General features: G+C 34.6%; 3 protein-coding genes across 8 annotated transcripts; 2 read left to right on the top strand and 1 right to left on the bottom strand.

Moving 5' to 3' along the window:
* Nucleotides 1-593: 593 nt before the first annotated feature.
* Nucleotides 594-6,567, top strand: LOC123192314 (ornithine aminotransferase, mitochondrial). Of its 2 annotated transcripts, none has more exons than XM_044604816.1 (10): nt 594-836; nt 1,319-1,427; nt 1,710-1,940; nt 2,906-3,065; nt 3,208-3,263; nt 3,818-3,970; nt 4,793-4,890; nt 4,970-5,050; nt 5,663-5,896; nt 6,168-6,567. In XM_044604816.1, the coding sequence occupies exons 1-10, from the start codon at nt 700-702 to the stop codon at nt 6,304-6,306; spliced, it is 1,398 nt and encodes a 465-aa protein (XP_044460751.1). In that variant the 5' UTR covers nt 594-699; the 3' UTR covers nt 6,307-6,567. The 2 variants fall into 2 exon arrangements, with proteins under 2 accessions (XP_044460751.1, XP_044460750.1); XM_044604815.1 differs by having other exon boundaries at nt 1,710-1,949.
* A 1,639-nt stretch (nt 6,568-8,206) lies between these two features.
* On the top strand, nt 8,207-10,580 carry LOC123192312 (F-box protein At5g46170). Its single transcript, XM_044604812.1, has 2 exons — nt 8,207-9,741; nt 10,165-10,580. The coding sequence occupies exon 1, from the start codon at nt 8,477-8,479 to the stop codon at nt 9,719-9,721; it is 1,245 nt and encodes a 414-aa protein (XP_044460747.1). The 5' UTR covers nt 8,207-8,476; the 3' UTR covers nt 9,722-9,741; nt 10,165-10,580.
* Nucleotides 10,581-13,886: 3,306 nt separating this feature from the next.
* Nucleotides 13,887-23,006, bottom strand: LOC123192311 (transcription factor TCP2). Of its 5 annotated transcripts, none has more exons than XM_044604807.1 (4): nt 22,824-23,006; nt 22,059-22,298; nt 19,736-21,546; nt 13,887-14,166 (listed from the first exon to the last, which is right to left on the bottom strand). In XM_044604807.1, the coding sequence occupies exon 3, from the start codon at nt 21,156-21,158 to the stop codon at nt 19,767-19,769; it is 1,392 nt and encodes a 463-aa protein (XP_044460742.1). In that variant the 5' UTR covers nt 21,159-21,546; nt 22,059-22,298; nt 22,824-23,006; the 3' UTR covers nt 13,887-14,166; nt 19,736-19,766. The 5 variants fall into 5 exon arrangements, with proteins under 5 accessions (XP_044460742.1, XP_044460743.1, XP_044460744.1 ...); XM_044604808.1 differs by having other exon boundaries at nt 19,736-21,549; nt 22,059-22,282; XM_044604809.1 differs by having other exon boundaries at nt 13,887-14,169; nt 22,059-22,282.
* Nucleotides 23,007-23,103: the final 97 nt, after the last annotated feature.

Here is a 23,103-nt window from a genome sequence, read left to right as displayed (position 1 = left end):
AAACAACACGCCATGTCTATGATCTCTATTTGCGAGGAAGATGAGGGAGGTGGAATGGATGTTCTGTTTGATTGTTTTGGTGATAAAATTTCTTGGTTGTTTAGAATATGTAGTGAGATATTAATTGATTTAGGTCTTCCTATTAAGGGGTGGGATGACGAGTGGATGAGAAAGAAGATGCAAATTATGATTATAATGATAACTGAAATCATATCAGACATGTGCGATTTAGTAGTAGTTAAGATAATTAATTTACTTTTTTACGTTAATTTTGAATTAATAAAACTATTAATGTAAAAAAGTGTGATTTATGGATTGAATGATTGAAAAGTGTTTGCAAACTAAGCCTAGGGTGGGAAAAGTAAATTACTCGTAAATCCAATAACCAAATATGATGATTTTCAAAGTAAAGATCATGAAGGTGTAAATTAGCTTAACCTGAGGGGTAGTTTTGAAATATGGACAGTAAAAATTTGTACCCAATTTAGTGAGGTGCAGGTGTCAGTAAACAATTGGGCGTTATGATGAGAATGGCCAGCGGTGTACTGAGTTGGTGGGTGGGATATCGGGGATGGGATTGGAATGACGCGTCACGGGTCACCTTTGAGTACAAAAAGGATATAACTCAATCAATGTCATTGCTCTTCTTTCCCAGGAAGAGAGAATTGAAATAACTGAACTTTTTACATTTGGTTATGAATGATGGCCACAACAAGGAGAGGATTTCAGGTTTTAATGAACAAACTTTGCAGGAGTTATGGTATTCTGCCTGAAAGCGCAACTCCTTCCGCTTCTCAACAGCTCATCAACTTGGAATATGAACGCAGTGCCCACAAGTCAGTTTCTCGCTCAACAAATCTCCTTTGTTTCCTTTTCATTTGTTTTTCATATTTGACATGCTTAATATTCTAGGAGCTTAATTAAACGAAGTATGCATGGGTTCCTAGATCATTTGTTGAAAGCAACTCATCATTAATTTATGATATTTATACGCATATATGTAATACATATTGTCCATATCTCAATCCCCAATTCATTGTTTGAGCTTTTTATACATCATATTTTTTGTTCATAAAGACATCGATTCCCTTGTAAAAGGAGATTTTTGGCAAAGATGGAAGCTGAATTGGCGCATCATTCTTTGTGTGTGTGTGTTTTTTTTTTTTTGGGGGGGGGGGGGGGGGGGGGGGGTGGTGGTGGTGGGGGCGCGCGGTGTGGTTCATTTTGGTTTCTTGGATGAAAACATGTGATGGGTTATTTGATGCTATATTCTTATTGCTCATATCATAACTAAAGCCACTTGGTTTAAAAAATGTAGTTACCACCCAGTTCCAATCGTATTCTCTCAGGCAAAAGGATCATCCATATGGGATCCAGAAGGCAACAAATATTTGGATTTTCTATCTGCTTACTCTGCAGTTAATCAGGTATTAACTGCGGTGATATTATGTTTTGTAGGTAACTATCAGCAATCAAAAAAATGTATTTTCCACTTTGGATATTGTGATTCTTCCCAAAAGTATGGATATAGTAGATGATTTATCTGTTAAAAGAAAATTAAAAAAATAAAGTATTTTAACTGTTTTTTTTTTTTTCTCACTTACAGCTTTGTTTTTGTATATACTAAAATAAAGTGGAGAGGTCTGTTCTCTGCCAGACTTTCAATCTGACATTGACCTTAATATTCAACTTGTAATTTCCTTCTGTAGGGACATTGTCATCCAAAGATCTTGAAAGCATTTCAAGAACAGGCAAATAGGCTTACACTCAGTTCTAGAGCCTTCTATAATGATAAATTTCCAGTATTTGCAGAGCGTCTAACAAGTATGTTTGGCTTCGATATGGTGCTACCTATGAACACTGGTGCTGAAGGAGTGGAAACAGCTCTGAAGTTGGCCAGGAAGTGGGGTTATGAGAGGAAAAAGATTCCCAAAGATGAGGTGGAATGTGTAATGAATTTGGTTATTGACTTTTGTCCTTTGGCATTACTTGATTGTTTTTTGGTTCATAGAACTTAAATAATACAGTTTAATGGCTAGTCTTATATGTGTGGTATGGTGCTATACATGAGAAAACAAGGAATGAGAAGCTTAGCTTGGAGAAGGCTTGAATGTTAATCTTTACAGTAGATCTGTAAATGATAGAATCATAATTTTTACTTCACCTTCTTCAGCTTAACTCTAGGTTCTGCTCTCTAGGTATTCTGTGAATAAGGTCCAGTTAATGCCATAGAATTGCAAGAATCTTCCTTTGTCCATGGAGGTGATGGGTTTTTTGAATTTGAAGTAATGATGCTTAAAAATTAATGAAACTTATCTGACTGTATGTCCTACATGTGGAACAGAGTGGAATTGTGAGGAATTTGTTATGCCTAGGACAACTTCATGACCTGACTTATCTTGTTGAAACCTTTAATGTGGAATGAAATTTTCCTCAGTGCTGCTGTCATCGGTCTTTATCAAACATGATTAGGGTATCTTGTACTAATTATTTATGTGATAAAATTCTGAAAATACATTTACTTCTTCATGCTTTTTGTCTGGGCATTCCTTGTTACTAACATTTGAATATGGACTTGTTTAGGCTGGTTAAGGAAAAATTGGAAATTTGGAGATCAATCTAAAATATTACCTACTTTGATAGCCTTAGTTGGTATTAGGTGTGACCTCTTAGAGATGACCAGTGAGTTGCATTTCTGTGTTTATTTACTTCTATTTGGAATAAATGCTCTTTTATTTCTTTTTATTGTAAATTTTCACTTATTGACTTCAAAATTTTGATATTCAAGACTTATTATTGTTGTTCAACTAATCTTAATTTGTTCTGTATATTTATGTTCTGGAGGAATATGTACAGTTAAAGTATATTGTTTCAGTTCTTTACTCAGACTGATTGATATATGCAGGCTATTATTGTTTCTTGTTGTGGATGCTTCCATGGCCGTACATTGGCTGTGGTTTCTATGAGCTGTGACAATGAGGCTACTCATGGTTTTGGGCCATTGTTACCTGGCAATCTCAAAGTTGATTTTGGTGATGCAGTTGCTCTTGAGAAAATCTTTAAAGGTGTTAATATGCCATATTCTCTCTCTCTCTCTCTCTCTCTATTTATATATTTGGAGTTGGCTTAAGAAGCCTATCTGTGTGAACATTAGTTCATATGGAGAGCTATGGCATTGGAACTTACTAGTTTTGTTGTTGTTTGCAGAAAGTGGAGATCGAATAGCTGGATTTCTTTTTGAACCAATTCAAGGAGAGGCTGGGGTATGTGTTATTGACTAATTTTGCCCCAATTTCAGGTTTATTAAATCTTCTAAAAGAGCCTGCTGACTGCTCAGCTGTCTCTGGGATATACCAGATTTCCTTGTAATAAAGGAGCTAATTAAAGAGTCATAAGAAAATATTAATGCAACCATGTATGGAGCAGCCTGTCTCTGCAGGAAACATGTGATGAATGCATCTAATACCATGCATATCTAAAGCATGTATCATTCTTGAATGGGATCAGGTTTTGTCCCATTTAATTACTTTATATAACCTTTTTCAGGAAAAAAATTAGAAGTTAAATTTGTTCTGGACAGGAACACAAATGTTAAATTTCTTTTCTCCTCATATATATCACTTAGGTAGCATTATCATCTTTTTTCCAATATAGTGGATAAATAGATTCTTTTTCTTTTCTCATCTTTATTATTTCTTTTGTCTCTCTTTGTATGGTAGGGGATGGCAGGAGTTGCTTGTCCTGCTTCTTAGATTTAACATTTTTCTGTAAATGTTTAAATTTCCTTATATTGTTTGGAACAATTTTTTTTGGTTAGGTTATAATTCCTCCAGATGGTTATCTAAAAGCTGTTAGAGATCTTTGCACTAAGTATAATGTTTTAATGATTGCTGATGAAATACAAAGTGGCTTAGCAAGGTCTGGTAGAATGCTGGCTTGTGATTGGGAAGAAGTTCATCCAGATGTGTTGGTAAGGTCCTTTATTTTTCAGGGGTTTTCAATCGTTGGATGTGATCATGAAACAATTTTTTCTTCCTTTCAATATTAATTTCGTGGTTGCAACTATAGCTTGATTTATGACGGTTCAAGTAAGTTTAAGATGGTTGATCACAAAGTTAGTATTTTATTCTGGAATTGTAGCCAGGAATAATGGAGATGCTGGCAGGGACATGCAACTTACATGATTATTTTAGCCATTAGGAACATCAGAGTTATTTTATCAAAATCTGTTGGGACCTGAATTGCATTATGATAACAGAAACATTTTCCTGCAACTGGATTTATTAATCAAATTAGTCCATGTGTTGTGAATAAAGATAATTATCAGGATGATTATTACAGTATGAAGACCACATATTTGGTTCAAAAACTCTCTCTGGAACAGATGGGAACATGTTTTCTATCACATTCTTAGACTATAAAAATAATAGTCCCTATATGTTATTGTTGGCATCCATATATATGCTGTAGCTTTTACTGCTTATTGTGAAATCAAGTACCATAAGTACTAAGAATAAACAAGACATAATTTTTGTTATTCCTTAGAGAATGTTATTTGGAAATATGGAACATCACATGAAAAATAATTTTTGCTGAAACCGGAAAGTTAAGCTAATTTGCCAGCGATTTTGTCAAAGCCATTTCAATGATGATATGTGCTTTCCTACACTGTTTCTCATAGTTGTGCTACTAAATATTGTGTCCTATTCTATATTAGTTTCAAAACAGTTTATGGGCTTCTTAAATATTCTTTGAAATAGTTAATAGCGTCTTTAACGGTTCCTTTATTCAGATACTAGGAAAAGCATTGGGTGGTGGAGTCATACCTGTGAGTGCAGTTCTTGCAGGCAAAGATGTAATGCTTTGTATTAGACCTGGCGAGCATGGAAGGTTTGCATTTATAACTACTGCTTTCAATTTGTAATTACAGCGTTTAATATCGTGTTTCTAACTTTTTTATTGTTCTCAGCACCTTTGGTGGAAATCCTCTGGCCAGTGCAGTGGCTATCGCCTCACTAGATGTTATCAAAGATGAGAAACTTGCTGATAGGTACTGAAAATCCATTGCTTAACATCTTGTGTCAGTATTACGTGAAACTACATTTGGAAAACAATATAATTAGCTGGAGATAAAATTTTGGTCTTATTATATTAATTTTTCTGAATAGTTGGAATTTGTTAGAATGGTGGATAATCTTAGCAGTACTGCTGGTCGTATATCACAGTAAAATAAATTTTGATGTTAATTCAGCTGAATTCCCATGTGGGGTTTGAATTTTTAACCCGACTAATCTTCACAAAAACACATCCAAGTAACTTGGATCCATAAAATAGTCCTTGATTAGAGTGCATGTCATAGGTGGCATAGTTTGGCACATAACTCTCAGATATCCTCAGCATTATCCTTTCACCTTTTTTCTTTTTTTCTTTTTGCCTTTTCATCTTTATTCTTTAGTTAGTATTGGAAGACCCTTGAGTCTAATCAATCATCATAGTGTGACTCTTGAAGACAGAATTTTACAGTAGATTATTCTTAATATAAGAAAAATTTTCTATATTATGAAAGCTGGAAACTTGAATTCATGTATTTTTATTTTCGATTTTGTTTTCCCTCTAAAGAACTGAAACAGAGACTTCTTATTTGCTTCTTTTCTTTTCACAGATCTGCGCATTTAGGCGAGGAGTTTAGGCATCGGCTGCTTAAAATTCAGCAGCAATTTCCCAACTACATCAACGAAGTTCGAGGAAGAGGCCTGTTCAATGCTGTGGAGTTTGACAGCAAGGCTTTGTCTCCTGTTTCTGCATATGACATCTGTCTAAAGATGAAGGAGAGAGGAGTCCTTGCTAAGCCCACCCATGACACCATAGTCCGCTTAACTCCTCCACTCTCCATAAGGTATCAACATTCAATAAAGTTCCATGTCATTTTCTAAAATCATAAGGTGGAGTGTTTTTCTTTTTTCACTCAAATCATATTACCAGTTTGTCAATCAAAAACTTTTGACAAACCACAATTTATTTTGCTTATATATATTCATTAATATCTTGTCCTTTGATTATTGCTGATCTGGGGCTGAAATTCTGAATTGTATGCTCCAAATTTCAGTAAACTTGTAAAGTTATTTGGTTTTCATATGTAAACTGATATTCGGTGGTGTAATTTTCAGTTTGGAAGAGTTGGAAGAAGGGTCAAAGGTGCTGCATGATGTTTTGGAAGTGGATTTACCCAATATGCAGAAGGCCAAGCCACCAAAAGTTTCCCCACCTGCTTCTACAACTTGTCATCGTTGTGGCCGGAGCCTGTAATGCTTCTGCACAAGAAAGATTTGGAAATTGTGTTCATGGATACTCACATATCATGTCGCTTAAATTGTGAGATGATATTTATATTAATATTGAAACTGGTAGACCATTTTGTTAAAGTATAATAAGTATTTGAAGCAGAGAAGATTTTTCTATAACTTGTATTAAGGTTGTAGACAAGATTGAATAGTAATTGCGAGAATCATCGTGTGTTTTTCTATAACTTGTATTAAGTTTTAATTAAGAATAATATTGCATCTATAATTTCCGTTGTCCAAGGCAATTACAGACCACATGATTTAGTGTATAAGTCAACAGCACAGATGTTTAATTAAGGCCAAAGGACTTATTCCCACCCACGTTTTAGTTAATTTCCAAATCACTTATATATGGAATTTTAAAAACTCAAATATTTATTTATTATCTAAACTCATGTTTTATTTTCACTCAAGTTTTAGTTTATTTTTAAATATTCATTCATAGTTTTTTGAAAATCTAAATACCTACTTATTATCTAATTTCGGTTAAATTTTTCTATTAGTGATAAAGGTAAAATTATTATTTTATTATTAATATTAAAATAAATAAAATTACGTTTCATTTTTCTTCCTTAATTTAAAAAATTAATAATTATTTTTAACTAAAAAGTTTGAAAACTTGAATTCTCCCCTTGTTAGGATTTGATTTTTTCATTTGGGCGTTCTGACGATCAGTAGATTTTAACCATTGATTAGTCTTCTATGTATCTCCCTCTTTGATGATTTTTTGATATGAAAATCACCCAAAATCTGATTAGATAACGTTACAAAAATTTGTGTGATATTACACAGATATATGCATCGTCCAACCGTTTTTACGTCAATTGAACGACTCACATGTTTGTGTGTTGTCCTCTAACTAATGAAGTGGTAATAAAATATATTATAATAGGGATGAGCAAAAGAACTGAACTGAAATAGAAATTGTGGGTATCCCACTTTTGGTTTTGGTTTCTATAAGGAACTGAAATAGAAATATATTATAATGGAATTGAACGCTTTTCCATTCCAATTTCACCTCTAAAAATATGGATCCAGAATCGAAATCTAGTGATAAAAAAAGTGAAGAATCAAACTGTAATATATATATATATATATATATATATATATATATATATATATATATATGAGAAGAGAGAGACACACACACATTGCATTCAAGAGGCCAATAATATTTACAGTCCTATGTGCCTATTGTCGACGGTGGATACGAAAGCCTGCAACTTTGTTAACAAAGCACTGGAGTTGAATTTTAATTGTTGAAAATCTAGACCTTGTAATCAAAAGGCCAATAATATTTACGGTGTCGACCTAGGTTACGAGAGCCTGCAGCTTTGTCAACATAGTACTGGAGTTGAATTTTAATTGGTAGAGATATTAGCAAGATGTTGGGTGACGTGTAAGCAGCAAGGAAAGACTGTTAAAAGAGTTGGTGCTGGAGGAATGAGTGAAGCGTTGAGGAGATTTGCATGGTAAGAAGTGACGAAACTTTCTACAGGTCGGGTTTGAAATTGAGAGAAACGAAGAGAAGAAATGAATCATTATAGAGAATTTTATGGTTGAGACTTGAGAGGCATTGACAATGGAGTTACAAATCGATCTTATAAATTACAGATTTTTATTTTTATTTTTAAATTTCGATTTTTCAAATTACAGACCTCATATATTATTATAATACCTTTCATAAATTTAACACAAAATAAAGGAGAAAAAAAAAAGAAAAGATAGTTGTATATAGCTGGAGGGCAACCAAAGTAATTAGCCAACGTCACACACGCATACTTTCAATTTATATTTATTATTATTATTATTATTATTATTATGTTATGTAATATATTTATGGTTGATAATTTGATATTGTAACGTACGCTCATAATATTATTATATTTATATTCACCCTCGTCTCTCTCTTTTTCTGTAAAGACAAAAACCAAACCAGAGCTGTGGATCTGTCTCCTCCCAGCATTTTCACATCTTTTTCTTCAGCTGCATCTCGATCTCAACCTTATCTCATCTCATCCCTCATGCTTCTATCTATGAAGATTCGAGATTTTGCTGATGGGTTGGTGGCAGATCTGTTAAATTTTGTATCTTGATTGAAACAGATCTTTTCAAGTTAACATTTAAGTTTCTATATGAGCACCAACACCCTTCCCGCCTCCAGAATCTTCCCTGTTTGTGAATCCATAGATATGGATATGGGTTTAGGTTTAGATTTAGATTTAGGTATCGACCACTTCGACCGCCTTCCTGATTCTCTTCTTTTGTTGGTTTTTAACAAGATCGGTGACGTTAAGGCTCTAGGTAGATGCTGTGTCGTTTCTCGCCGCTTCCACTCTTTGGTTCCTCAAGTTGAAAACGTCGTCGTTCGGGTTGATTGCGTTATCTCTGACGACGATTCTGCCTCCTCCACCTCCGAAAAGTCTCGATCTCCTTTCTCCAATCTGTTCCGTTTGATTTTTGGTGGGATCGTCAAACCTCTGCAAGCCCTTGGCCAATTTTTGGGCCCCAAAAGAAACCTCCAATTTCATCATAACAATCCTCTCAACAACATCGGATACGCAAGCGCGGCCACCTTGTGTGCAGGCTCCGCCTCTAGTTCTGGTTCTGCCTTGTCGGTTGGAAACCACCGTGATGATGTCGGAGATATCGATCAAGCTGGAGTCACCCACCATTCTCCCACTCAAGTTTTGAAGAATTTCGACGAGATTCGTTATCTCAGAATCGAATTACCTGGCGGAGAACTCGGGATCGAAGATGGCGTGTTATTGAAATGGAGAGCTGATTTCGGTTCCACGCTGGATAACTGCGTCATTCTTGGAGCTGCATCTGTTATAAATAACGCTATCAAATCTCATCACGAGAATGAAGCAGAGGTTTCTTGTTTTACTGATGATAATGGAAGTATACCCGAGTCCTTTTACACTAACGGTGGGCTGAAATTGCGGGTTGTTTGGACAATTAGTTCCTTGATTGCTGCGTCTGCTAGACATTATTTACTTCAACCCATAATAGCTGATCACAAAACGCTCGATAATTTAGTTTTGACGGACGCTGATGGGCAAGGAGTGTTGTGTATGAATAGGGAGCAGCTAGAGGAGCTTAGAGTGAAGCCGTTATCAGCTTCTTCTGCTTCGAAGAGGACGCTGGTACCAGCCCTAAATATGAGGCTGTGGTACGCGCCCCATTTAGAATTGCCAAATGGGGTGGTTCTGAAGGGAGCAACTTTGGTTGCTATTAGGCCTAGTGAACAGTCTGCCGCGAAGAAGGACGTGTCTGATGGCTCTTGGGTCGCATCTGCTTTCGAGGAACCTTATGGAACTGCTGCCAAGATGCTTGTCAAGAGAAGGACTTACTGTTTGGAGATGAACTCTTTCTGATGGTGGTTACAAGATCTCAGGTAAATTTGATGCTGAATTTGCCATTAAATGATAAATTCTTCATATGCTTAGGACTCTTGTTTTTTATGTTCTTTTGCTTTAAATTTAGCTAAAACTTATTTAATTACATAATGGAAAAAGTAAGAATTAGTAAAGAATGATGTGGATTCACATTTTTATTATGATAGTTTGAGATTTTGTAACATCAAGTGTCACCGTAAAAGTGAAAATAGGACTATCTAATGAAGGTTAAATGATGTCAAAATATTCAGCACTGTCAAGCACAACTTTACTCCTCTGTTTACCATTTCTTTCTGACAAGTTGTCATTTTTTGTATGTGGTGCTTTTCTTACTGATATATCTATGTAAGTGAGAATTTACTCTTTATTTACTCGTATGTGATTCCTTCTCTTTTGATTGAAAGTTTGTATTGGATTTACAGGTAAAGCACAATGGTTGGATGTAAAAAGGTTGTGGGTGCTTTCAGGAGGGGAACTTTCAGAGAACAGTTTTGTATTGTGTAGCCTAGATTAGTTCAAGTATCCTGTGAAGTTAAATCGTGCTTTGGACTTCAGCGAAAATACCCATCATAGGTTAATGAAGTGCTTCAAATCTTTCACCTTTTGTTCTTAAGGTGATGGTTTTGAATGCATCTGCTGGTTGTTTTATTTCAGGCACATGCTTGTAAGAGTGCACACATGCAACTAGATTGATGTTGTAAGAGCTTTGAGTTTGTAGTCTTTCACTTCTATCTGTAATTTCTCTATATGTAAATAGTGTAGGTATCAGCATGTCATGCTTATGTTACATACTCTAGACTTTCCCTGATCAATGTAGTTTGCCATGAGCTTAAAACAATTTCTTTTTCTGGTCGAATTATAGTAAAAGAAATTTGTGTAGGCATTGTATAGTAATTAATTCTGTTATCTTAATTCCATGCGTTGGGTGAATGTTATTGGACATGGGTTATAGCAATGATTTGATAGCAGAGCTGATCTTAACATAAACAAACTTAAGTGGCATCTCTTGTGAAAAATTTCCATCGCAGGCCCAGCTTCATACTATTATAATTGGCTGCATCGTGATAGAAAATGTTTGTTACAGCTAGGTGATGAAATAGCCTGGTATCACTTGACAAAAGTGTTTGTCTGCTATGACTGGGTGCTTTAAAGCAACAAGATCGTACTGGAGTTACCTTTTGTGATTTTATTATGATATCATGGATCTTTATTCTTATACATTATACTGGTGTGGATTCTTGATGCTTCAACACTGAAAATTTATATGTATATTAGCAAATTGCTTTCCAGAAACTCCTTTGCTCTGTGACAAAATATTGTCCACTCCCCATAACTGTTCTCCAGCTTTGTTCATTTGTATCTTTTAAATATGCTTTCAGAATTGGGTAGGTTTTGTTGACGTGAGTTGCGTCGAAATAGATGGATAGACATATTACCAGTTTCCCCTTAGAAAAATGTTGAGACAATACTTTCTGGGATTAACAGTTGTAATATAAAACATAGATTTTGTATTTGTAGACGCTGGAAAGGAGGGGATAGGGTAACCATTTGTTGTGGCTATGCTGTCCATAGGGAAATGATTCTCCGTTTCTTGTGTTACACAGATACTGAAATTCACAAGCCCTTTCATTTTACTTTAGAATAATTATTATTATGATTATAACATGGATTCTTTTAACAGAAAATCATCCAGATTGTATCAGAATATACCATTAATGTAGCTAATAAAATGAATTACCGCAAAGAACTGGCTAGTGCTAGACAGTTTTTAGCTATATTTAGCAGCAACTGGGCTTCAATACAGGTGACGAGAAAGATCTATTTCTCTATTGATTGTGATTTGGCCCACCAAAGTGAAACTTGCAATTTCTCAAAAGCAGCTAGTAGGTGGATTGATTGTTGATCATTGACATAGAAGAGGAAATTGTTTATTTTCTCAAGACACCTTTCATTTAATTTTGATTGTAGTAGCCATAAATGCATTGATAGGGTAATATATATATAAAAGTATATATGCATTTATTAGCTGGTTCTGCATCAGCCAGCCTTTATCTGTTCATCACATGAGCCATCTTAGTTTGCTTAACAAACAAGAGATCTACATCTGCTACTGCTCTAATGCTGTACATTCTATTTGACTTTTGTGTAATGATTTTCTTAATTAGTTTTTCCTTCTTCTTAATAATGATAATAATTATTGAAAAAAGCAATTCCACGGCTTTCTTTTTTGAAGATATCACAGTTGGCTTAAGAAGGGAATGAATTCCATGTTAATTAATGTCAAGTCCCACAATGTTTACTTTTGTGCAGGCAGGCAATGCTTTCGACGAGAGGAAAATTCCAATTCTTCAACATTGCTTAACCTTTGCATTTAATTCTCTTCTCCTTTTGCTCTGTATAATTATATAGATAATTCATAGAATGGGTCCATTATATGGACTGATTATTAATGTTTTTAAAGCTAAATCAAATATTGATTAAATGTAAAGGACAGTTTACATTAAATAATGATTGGATTGGTAAACAAGTACTTAGGTCAGGTTATTGTTTAAATCAATATTAAAAATAATTTTTAGTTAATCATTAAATATAAAATCTAAATTTGATTATATGTTTATACTATATGTCTTGACAAAGACGTAGGGTTGTGGTCCTAACAATATCAATGTGCACTCAAACACAAACATGTGTTGTCCTAATAATAAGTGTCATAGTATGGTTTAATAACCTTTTTGTTAGGGAAAAGGATAATTTCCCACATAAGTTTTGGTAAAATAATAAATATATACCCACAATAGATGAAAAACTCAAATACCTACTAAAGTTTTAATTTGTTAAGATACATCTATAAATTTTTTCTTAGAGTTAAGAGATAAAATCGTATTTTTATTAGTAACATTAAAATAATTAAAATTATATCTTATTCTCCTTCTTGGTTTAAAAAAATAATATTTTTCTCTTTAATTAAGTTTTAAAAAATTTACTTTTCCCCCTTCAGATACCAAACTTAAAATCCAATCACTTTCTCCGACGAGCAATGGACCAACAACATCATTGCTTCAAACCCGTCAATATATGATTTGTTAATTATAATTTATTATTTGCATCTATATATTCTCAACTTTAAAATTATACAAATTTCTAAACTTTTTGTTTATTATTTTTTAAGGATAACCGTCGCTGGTAGAAGCTGTCCAAAGTATTTTTTTCCAAGTTCGACTAGGCAACTACACCCAAACCCAATTCCAGAATAAGCCTTTTCAAATAGTCTTTTATACTCTCCCTTCTTCACTCATTATTACTCTCAAACTATGTAGCACATAAACGAAAACGAAAAAACGCAGAAACAGAAACGTAAAAACGTATTTTTTAAAAAATATAGGAATCGAAAACATGAGAAAACTTATAAATATGAAAAATATAAGAGTTTTTTTTTATAAATACTAAATTTTTTATAATAAAAATATATAAACTTGTATAATATAAAAATAATAATAAAAAAAGAATGAAGAGAAAGAATACCATAAAATAGAATCATAAAATCTATTGTAAATTGCTCTTAAGCAAACGCATGTAGATATTTGAGAAAAAAACAACAATACACACCAATCTATATGATATCTCGGGGAAGAGATGAGTAACACATTAAAAAATAGAGAAGAGATGAATTCAATATGAAATTTAAAGACATTTTCGATTTGAAAATATAAAAGGTATGTGTTTAATCGATTTCATGATTTTTCTTCTAAAATAAACGTGTTTCAAAATTTTTTTTAAAAATTTTGAAATGAACCAAAACGTTTCCTACAAGTTTCAAAGAGTTTCAGAAACAGAAACATTTCCGAAATGTGGAAACGCATCCTATTGTAAGTTTTTGTGCTACTTAGCTATCAAACAATGAAAATTATAATAAAAAAGGAATAAGAAACATAAACGATTATTGTTATCTTTTGTCTATTATACAGCTATCAAATGATGAACGAGAGACTGTAAAAGAGACCTCTTAGTGCTCTCCTTTGGAAAATCCCACCTACAGTGAAATTTTCCAGGGTGTGATTTCTGAGTGTAACTAGGATAAGTTTGACAGAGACAATTGCATGCTATAGCCTAGATACTACAGAGAAATGATGCTGGTTGAATGTAATTTTAAGGACTTGAAAAACAGTAATAATAATTCATCATTGATTCATTCACAAGGCCAAGGCTGGTGCTTGAAAGTATGTCAAGCCAAGGAAAAAAGAATAGCTACTAGCTTCACTCCAAATGTTTCAACACACACAATGCTCTGCACGCATACACATTAATCACTTTCAAAACGGATAATCCACAAACAGTAATTGTTCCTTCCAGGAGCATACTAATAATGGCCGGGAGGCACGGATTCATATATGCCTTGCTGCTGCTTCTTCTCCATCTTCCTTCTCCTGCTTCAGAAATTGTCATACTTTAGTTTATCAAATACTCAGAAACCCTAACACTAATTCATATCAATTCCTTTGCTGCATGCCCTCTACATTGATGGGTTATTAACCATTAACACAACTATTAAACCATTTATACAACTCTACTGATTATGTTTATCATTGATGATCTTGAACATAATGCTTGCATGATGTTTTTTAAGTATGAGCTGGCTAAGTATTTCAATAAGACTTCCCTCTTAAACTACTATCAATCAATTTGCCAAGAAACTTGATGCAAGAAAGATGGGATGCCCTTGAACCATAAAGATAACTGAAGAGATTTATATCTGTATCATATTATTTGGAGTTGATAGCTAATTTACACCGATGTAGAGCCTGATTTCATCCCACTATGGACAAATAGTTAATAGTTTTGCAATCATATCCCCAAATTTTTTTTATATATTTTCTAAAGCCAGTTCTCACACTCATATTCTTCTTTAGTGTTCAGTCAATAAGGTGGATTTGAGTGTACATTGTAGTGCTTCTGCTGTAATATTTTTTAGTAAAAGCAATTCTGTGTAGTGTTCTAAATGGCTCTTTTATAAAATATAATAACATGTTTTTGTTAGATGATCAACTACTATAACTATGAACTTAATGCAAAAGTAATTTCACTGAAAGTAGTATTTTGACAAACTCAATCAAATTAATCAAAAGTAATTCCAGAAAATACCTTTTGTGCATCTTTGGATATGATCTATCAACTCAGCCACAAAATAATAGAAATCACATCACTATGAAAAGCACATACCAAAGTTTTGTGGAAACAGTTTCTCAAGATGAAAAACCATGGAAGAACAAACTTCACCATATCAAAGAAAGTTTATAACCAAACTTTTCTCTAACAAATTAGGGTCACTAATGACATCAAACAAAAACACAGAAAAAAATCTTAACTTTTCTTCTCACACATAATCCAACTCTTATTTGTTTTCCCACTTGAAGGCCAAGACCTTTTTCACTTCTAAGCCGCTCATGCTATAACTCAAATAATGAATCATCTATCGAATTTACCTCTCCGACACACAACATTGCTTGAGTAAAATAGAAGGTATTTCGTCTCACTCCTTTGTTCAATACCAAGTTACCACTAGTCCAAACTCCTGTCAAATGAACTATAATAATCCTTTTCATTTAGTATGCCAACGGATATCAAGTTGAGTCCCATATGTGCAACCGATAGTGGTCTACAAACATACTTAATCTTTATCCGTAACCTTTCTATCAGAATATGACCATAGTCACCACCAATAAATGGTGAGAAATACTCATGATAAGAAATCAAATGGTACCAAGCTCAGAATCTACAATCCATATGGAGTCCAGTCCTAATGGGTAAGATTCTCACTATCACCTTGTGAGATAATCACCTCACTGTCAAGTGTGATAGAAGCTGATTTCTTCTCATATTTGCTTTCTTCTTTCTCCTTGTCATTTTCCATTCTCAACTTCCAACAATTTCTCTGAAAGCACCCTGACTTGCCACAATGGTAGCAATCTATTCCTTTTCTCGATTTAGAATGAGCCTTAGACTTTTCACACTTATCTGAATTTTGAGGATTTCTAGTCTTACTTCTTCCTCGCTTTTCTATCACAAGCGCCTCTAAATTTGAAGATCCATGTAACTCTCTTCTTACCTCATTATTCAGAACACTGCCTATAACCAAATCTATTATTATCTTTCCATGTGGAGCTGAGTTGGATGAGAAGGTTCAAAAGGTCTCCCACGAGCCTGATAATATATCAAGTACCTATGGCCCTTGCACCTCATCATCATATGTGATACCCATTCCAACCAACTGATTGATAATTCCCTTGAATGTATTCAAGTGGTCTATCACAACGGCTTTATCTTGATACCTCAAGACCATCATTTGCTTAATAAAAAAAAGCTTATTATTCCCAATTTTTCTAGCATAACGCTCATCTAGTTTGTTCCACAAAGTGCGAGCATCTGTTTCTCCGAACATTGTCATCTACTCTATGTCTGATGTACTCGCAAACCTATCTACGAAACAAGGTCTATTCTATTTCGTTGTTATGATGTTCCATATTCAAATACAAGAGATTCACAAAGAAGTATTGCGCTATTTACCAGTAAGTGGTATTATTGGACTGATCTTTTGGTGGGAAATGTTCTTCATTTTAGATAATGAAACCATTCCATAAATCTGATTTTTTAGTAGCAAACACCGATAAATAATAATCCTTCATATAGAGTTGATCTTTTATCTTACCTTTCCATATCTGGTAATTCAAACCTTTTAAATTATCATCTTGATTGCAGTGACTTTCATAATCAACACACAAGGCAAAGAAAAATACCAAACCACACTCTAATACCAGTTTTTCGGTTGGGTGGTTCCACTCAAATGATGGGATCCACACAAAAAATGAAAATATATATAAAAGAGAAGAAGCTTCGTTCTTTTGTAAAAAGACTTATCGTGGAAGATACATAAATAAGTGGATAGAAAAACAACCAAAAAAATGTGAGTGCAACCAAAGTGGCGCAGCGGACAACAAGTAGTAAAATGCTTGTGGGGATTATGAACTGAGAAAATGTATAAAAGGAGAAAGTGGATAAATAACATACATCAACAGACATGAGAGACAATAGAGACCAGAGCGAGGGTTTCAGTGATAGAAAGAGAGAAAAATTAGTTGCCAAAGGAAAGGGGATTTTTTGTTGAATCAACCAAGAAAGGTTTTCTCCTTCTTTTTGCATACTTTCTAGCACCTATTTTTGTGGGTGCGCGGTGTATTTCTCGTGTTGCTCTGTACAACTTTGGTGGTAGTTGTGGCATTATTTTTTCTCTGTGGGTTTTCAATAGAAAGCTAGAACTATTTTCCAATAGGAACAATGATAAAAGCCAGATTGTGTGTGGGAAGAAAAGTTAAGATAGTGAATCTTAACAACTGTTAACTTATGAGGATGTTATCAGTGAATCTAATTTGTTAAAAAAGATGTAGTTGTAAACTTTGTATTAGTGAAGTTTGTCTTTCTGTGGTTTTTCATCTTCTCACGTTAACAAGGTTTTTCCATATAAATTTGGTGTGTGCTTTTAATAGTGATTTAAGTTTTGTTAATTTGTGGTTGTTCGATCAAGTTGAGAAATCCAGTCCAAAAATCTCTCAAAAAATATTTTTCAGAACAATTGTTATCAAAGTCCAAGGTTTAAAAAACAATTTGTCTCAGGAAAGATTTATGATTCATATAGTTCTCTAACTTTGCCTATCTCTAGAGGCCCAAGGGGAGATTTTGCTTCCCTTACTCCCCATGGGATACGTGAACTTAGGTTTGGTCTTGACTTGGTTAGAGGACATGTGGTTTTGTTATGAATGGTGATGAACCGATGGCCCAATACATGATTAAAACAAAATTGTTAGAAAGTCCACGTTGGTTAGAAAACCTCACCCCTCAAACTAATTTTTGGGGCAAGAGACGTCCGTTAACACTTGGTGAGACCTAACATTGCATTAGATCACCAAAAACTATAAACTTAATAGAAAAGTAATTCCATTAAAAGTAGTCCTTTGACCAAACCAAAAACAACCATACACACTACTAATAAACTCCTCAAAGTTTGGCATGCTAAGTAACAAAATCTATATTAATAAGTATTCAAGGTTACTTCCTATGCATAAGGGACCATGTAAACACGAGCAGAAACGATAAGAAATACATAGTAGAACAAAATCAAAACTAAATTTAAAGAAAAAGCAAAGCTATTAGTTAATAGATTTGTGATAGAAAATGTTTCTAAAAGGCATGCTGAATGGGAAAGATCAAGATTACACGATTAGAGTTATTTTTTCTTTTTTTTTTCTCCTGTAATTTATGAGTATTTAGTAATCTGGTTCATGCATTTGATAAACAATTTATATTTAGAATAAACTATACTAAATTCTACTTTTTATATTAAGATGTATTTATCTCTTAGAAAAGTGAAGAAAAAAAAATAAAAGACTCCTAAATCTAAACAGATTTAAGATAAAAGTAACAGAAACAACTACAACTAAATCTCATTAACCCTCCTACTATCAATCACACTTCCTTACCCAAATGGATGGAAAGGATATCCAGTTTTAAGAGGAAAGGGTAGGAGGCTTTTATCTTTCTAGTGTTGTATCTTCTCCTTTGGAAGCTTGAAATTGGAATTTCAATTTCAAATGGAAATTCAATAAAAGAGAAATACATGAATACGCAAGGTTTATTAGTGTGGTAGAAAAAGTGAAAATTTATGAAACAAAAAAGATGGTAGAAATCATTCTTTAAGTCATATCTATCCCCCAACTGGTAATATCAAGCCTTCTAAGATGGTTTGACAGGTTAAATTCATCCTAAAGTCCAAGTTTTTGTGTCTTTATTAGCTCAAGCAAAAATTAATCCAAAGAAACCATCCTTTAACGGACAATCCTCCTTCTTGGTCTGTGATGTGTACAAGTATTGAGACCTCTAAGCATCTATTCCAAAGGCATCAAAAGACCTCTAAGCAATGGTGATTTTATTGGGTGGAGACTGTCTTTATTCTAGGTTTTGCCTTTTAGTTGCAAAGGAGTTGCAGCGCACTTTGTGGTCTCTATTTACAGTAGAGGGATGATTTTACTTACTACCAATAATAGGAGTATGCATTTGTTTTCCTTCTACTACTAGTTTACGGACATCTGGTTTGCAATTAATTTCTCACCTTTTACTAATCTAACATAAAGTTTATGGTTTCCTATAATAAAACAAATTTGTATTTGAATAATGTTGCGTGTATATATTTTTGAGTACACAATTAGGTACACAATTAATAAGTCATTATATGATTAAGTGTTTTTAGATTAAATATAAAATAATATCTAATCATATTATGACACATCATCTATGTACTTAATTGTGTACTTAAAAACGTATACATATAGTTTTATGGTTAAAAAGTAATTACACTTTCAACAGTTTGTAAGGCTATTTAACATACCAAATTAATTCTTCCTTGCATTTAACTCCAAGAAAAAGTGAAAATCACAACTACTTTAAGGGAACAGCAGCCATTTACTTTTAAATAGGGAACGGGCAGGGAGTCTACGTGTGCATGGGTAGTGATTGGATTTGAATAAAAGTTTTTGTTCCAACAACTGAAAACCCTAACTGACGCTCGCTAGAATCCAACACTGCGCCGAAGCATTGCCATGTGGTTGAATCTAGGAGGCAGAAAATTAATTGGTATTCTAAAGCTTCTAAAGCTACACCCACCTTTTAAAGTGAGTTTGTTTAACGACTAACACATGGTTAAGCGTCAGAGAAGATAGCAGCTCGCATGGTCTCACAGTTGTTAGGGAGAAGGGGACCATTAAGAGAACAAACAAGGAGACAACCAGCCGGTTCCTATTCACACAAATCCATGCAGGAATCCAAAAAAAATACAAGAAAAGCAAAAACCAATTTCATGGTAATATGTGCAAAACGTAAATCCGAAAAGCTAAATCAAATAAAATCTGTTGAAATTGAAAAATGACAAATGACAGATGAAATGCTTACCAGAAAGAAGACTTTGGCTGTAGAGAAATCATCAGTTCTTGCCTTTGCCTTTGTGGTCTGAATGCCTACTTCCGTCGCCATAGTAAAGGTGCAAGCGGCCATCAAACGCAGCTGGGAACTGGTGATGTTGATGAGGATTCTCCACAGGTGATGGTGTAGTACCAATGAAGAAAGGTACATTTGATCCGTCTATAGGAGAAGTACCAAACCTCTGAATGTGAGGCAAAAGAGACGGTGACGAATTGGACTGAAGGGTCCCCCTATTGAAACCAGCAAGGCCGGGAGAGATTGTGAAGTTGAGACTGTAGTCGCCCCCAGACCCCGGTTGGGTTGTTGTGACTGGGATCAGATGGTCTGCAAAAAATGGAAATTGCTGCTGCATTTCTTGATGGTTTTCATTCGATAAACTAAATGATGGGAAAGACATAGCCTGAATTTGTCCAGAAAAATTATGTGGACGAGAAGAAGATGGCCCTATCAGCCCTGTGTTAAAGTAGTCCATAGAGGTTGCAGACCATTGTCTTGCTGTTGTTGGCTTGGGAAAGAAAGGTTCACCATTGGGGTGTTGATGGGCAGGACTACTGTTGTTATTATTAACACTGCCAATACCACCTGTAAGTAACTCGGTGAAGGATGAACTTTGCGAAATGGTATTCGGATTCACATGGTGATGTGTAAAAATCCGAGATTCATTCTCCTTCACTTTCTCCTTTGCAGCTGATCTTTCCTTTGCTCGTTCACGAGCACCTTTGACTCTATTCACCCTAATTTCAGATCTTGAGAGAGACAAACCCGAGCCTTTGCTTGTCTCGGAGTTGCTGCTACAGGCAGATTTGCTTAAAGAACGATGCTGGCTCTGATTCTGCTGATAATTTGGATCACCATCTAATTCAACTGAATCAAACCCTTGTTGATCAGTGCCTTCACTTGCCCTCTTTTCATCGCTCAATTGCCTTGGTGTATCAGGAAAAGAACTATTGAGAGAAGGGAGCTCTGAGATCGAATCGGCAGCAGCTTTGATCAACCATTCAACAGCTTTACTTGGCTGATCATAGCCCAACCGATCTTGTAGATCGTAGAATTGAATCGCAGTGGTAACAGACAGTCGAACTCTCCGGTCTCGAAGCCCTTTCGAAGTCCAAACTTTGCTGTGGCGATCTTTGCCACCGGAGGCTCGAGAGACTCTAATGATCCGCGATGAGTGCTGCCATCCCCGAAGCCGATTTGCACCACTGCTTCTATTATCATCACCGCCTAGACCACCAACTGTAGCAGTACTAGCCCTCTGTAGCTGATACTGCTGCTCTCCGTCCTCCTCCTCATCTAGGTTTTGGTCTTTTTGACCTATCTTGCTAGAATCAACTCTTCCATTGCCGATTCTTGGGAACTTACACGGTTGTGTTTGAATCTCGTCCACCTCCATAACACTTTCATGCCTTTTTTTCTATCAACCAAAGAAACTCAAACGGAGACCCTTTAGCCTTTGTTTTCTATCCTTTTTCTTCTTTAATATCCGTTGTACTTTGACAGATAGAGAGAGAAATGGCTTTTTTTGGTTTAGAGAGAGAAAGTAGAGTTTATGATGGTAGAAAAGGCGTAGTGCAGGTGGGGTTGCTGTGTCCTATGCATTGATGACGAAAACACTGAGAAGTACTTTGGGTGTGTGTAGTGATAAAAAGGCCCCTTTTTACGCTTTGATATATCATGGTCTAAGTCAGGAAGCTAAGCTTATCCCACCTCCTCTCTTTGTTAAAGCTTTTTGCAGTTGCATTGCAGTGCCCTTCAAAAGCAAAGCCTGAAAATTCTGCAGCCTGCTAAAAACAACCCACAAAGTAAAAACTAGTACGAGAGATAGAGAGAGAAAGTTCAAACAATAAAAATAAAAAAGCATCTGATACTAAATACGTACACATTCAGCTTAAGTCTTTAAACTCAAACCCCATAACCATTTACATAGTTGAGATCTGGCCCTTTGTTGTTGTTGCTATTGTATACAGTCAAAGCCCTTAAAACCTAATAAAGGTCCTTAAAGATGATCAACTTTAAAAAAAGTTGCCCTTATAGTTATCCTAACTTTGATCTGATTTAGTTAAACAAGAAGCAGTAATTGCAAACGATTAGCCCATCTAAGCAAACCCTTTTGTTTTTTTCTTTTTTCTTTCTTCTTTTTTGGTATTTAAAGCTCTCTGCTTACCCTAAAAGAAATGGCAGACCCTCACTAACACAGCTATGTAGCTGATAAATGACAAAAATCATTAATTAAAGAGTGTTTCTAATTCACCAACAAGGAATAAAATTAAAATATTAATTTCTTCTTCCTTACTCTGAACAATGGTTGCTAATGTGATGTTGATACAGGTGTCAATCTCCCAGATGGTAAACAAGGCAAGACATAAATTTTGTTTCTCTTTCTTGGTTCTTTTGCTTGTTTCTCTGATTGTCGCTCACAGATCTTGTTTCTTCTGAAGAAATAATTGCAGTTTTGATGTTAGAACCCTAAAGCTCACAGATCTATAATCCTGAGCTCCTTCAAGAAGACAATTATGGCTGCACAGATCAGCTTCTGTAAGTAAAAACAACAAATCCGACAAAATCCTGAGAATTTATTTTCATACTAATCTCTATAACTATAAAATAAACTGTATTTTCAGTAAAAACAAATTGCCTATACAGAATTATTTCTAGTTATTGTTTAACCTGTATTTCTTTTCAGCTCATTGTGAAGAAAATAAACTTCTCAGTCAGCTCATCAATCAAAGAGCTTAAAAATGTAAAAAATATTAATAATTATAAAAAAAAAATAGACTTGCCATTTTTCCCAGAAAATCACTTGAGCTTTCCAGTAGTGATGAAGAGCAACATATAGAAAATTAAAAAAATAAAATAAAAACTACCCATATGGGGGTTTTGTCTTAGAATTCTGCAAGTTCGAACAAAAAAAAAACAACTTTTTTTCGCTCATCTTTGAATTCACTCCAAGAGGGCTTTTTTTTTTTTCCTCTCTTTCTTTCAGCTTCAACAAGTACTTACGAAAAAAGAAAACAAAAGACGTTGGGAAGCTGTAATGAAAAGAAGATTTGAGACTTACATTACATGTATGAGATCGATGTGCAGAGAAGTTTGGAGGGAGAGAAAGAAGGGAGTTGAGGTTAAGGTTTCAAAGTGAGTGAAGAGAGAAAAGGGGTTTCCTTTGTTTCTTCATCTTCAGGGCTTATCGGGAAAGGACAGACAGACACTGCGCCGTTGCCCACCCTTTAATATATCTTCTTCCCTTCTCTATATTCTACCCCTCTTTCCTTTTTTATTTCTTATTTGCCCTTCTCTCCTTTTTATTTTTTCCTTTTTCTTCTTTTTCTAATTAAAATTAA

This window comes from Mangifera indica, chromosome 12, assembly GCF_011075055.1.
Source record: "Mangifera indica cultivar Alphonso chromosome 12, CATAS_Mindica_2.1, whole genome shotgun sequence".
NCBI classification, from domain to species: Eukaryota; Viridiplantae; Streptophyta; class Magnoliopsida; order Sapindales; family Anacardiaceae; genus Mangifera; species Mangifera indica.
The sequence above is the reverse complement of the archived record's forward strand: the minus strand, read 5'-3'. Positions and strand labels throughout refer to the sequence as shown.

Excerpts from the sequence above, each read along its gene's own strand:
- LOC123192314 (XM_044604815.1), top strand. The coding sequence starts at position 700 with ATGATGGCCACAACAAGGAGAGGATTTCAGGTTTTAATGAACAAACTT. Across the intron at positions 1,950-2,905 it reads CCAAAGATGAGGTGGAATGT|GCTATTATTGTTTCTTGTTG; the intron begins GTAATGAATTTG and ends TGATATATGCAG. Across the intron at positions 3,971-4,792 it reads AAGTTCATCCAGATGTGTTG|ATACTAGGAAAAGCATTGGG; the intron begins GTAAGGTCCTTT and ends TCCTTTATTCAG.
- LOC123192312 (XM_044604812.1), top strand. The coding sequence starts at position 8,477 with ATGAGCACCAACACCCTTCCCGCCTCCAGAATCTTCCCTGTTTGTGAA.
- LOC123192311 (XM_044604807.1), bottom strand. The coding sequence starts at position 21,158 with ATGGAGGTGGACGAGATTCAAACACAACCGTGTAAGTTCCCAAGAATC.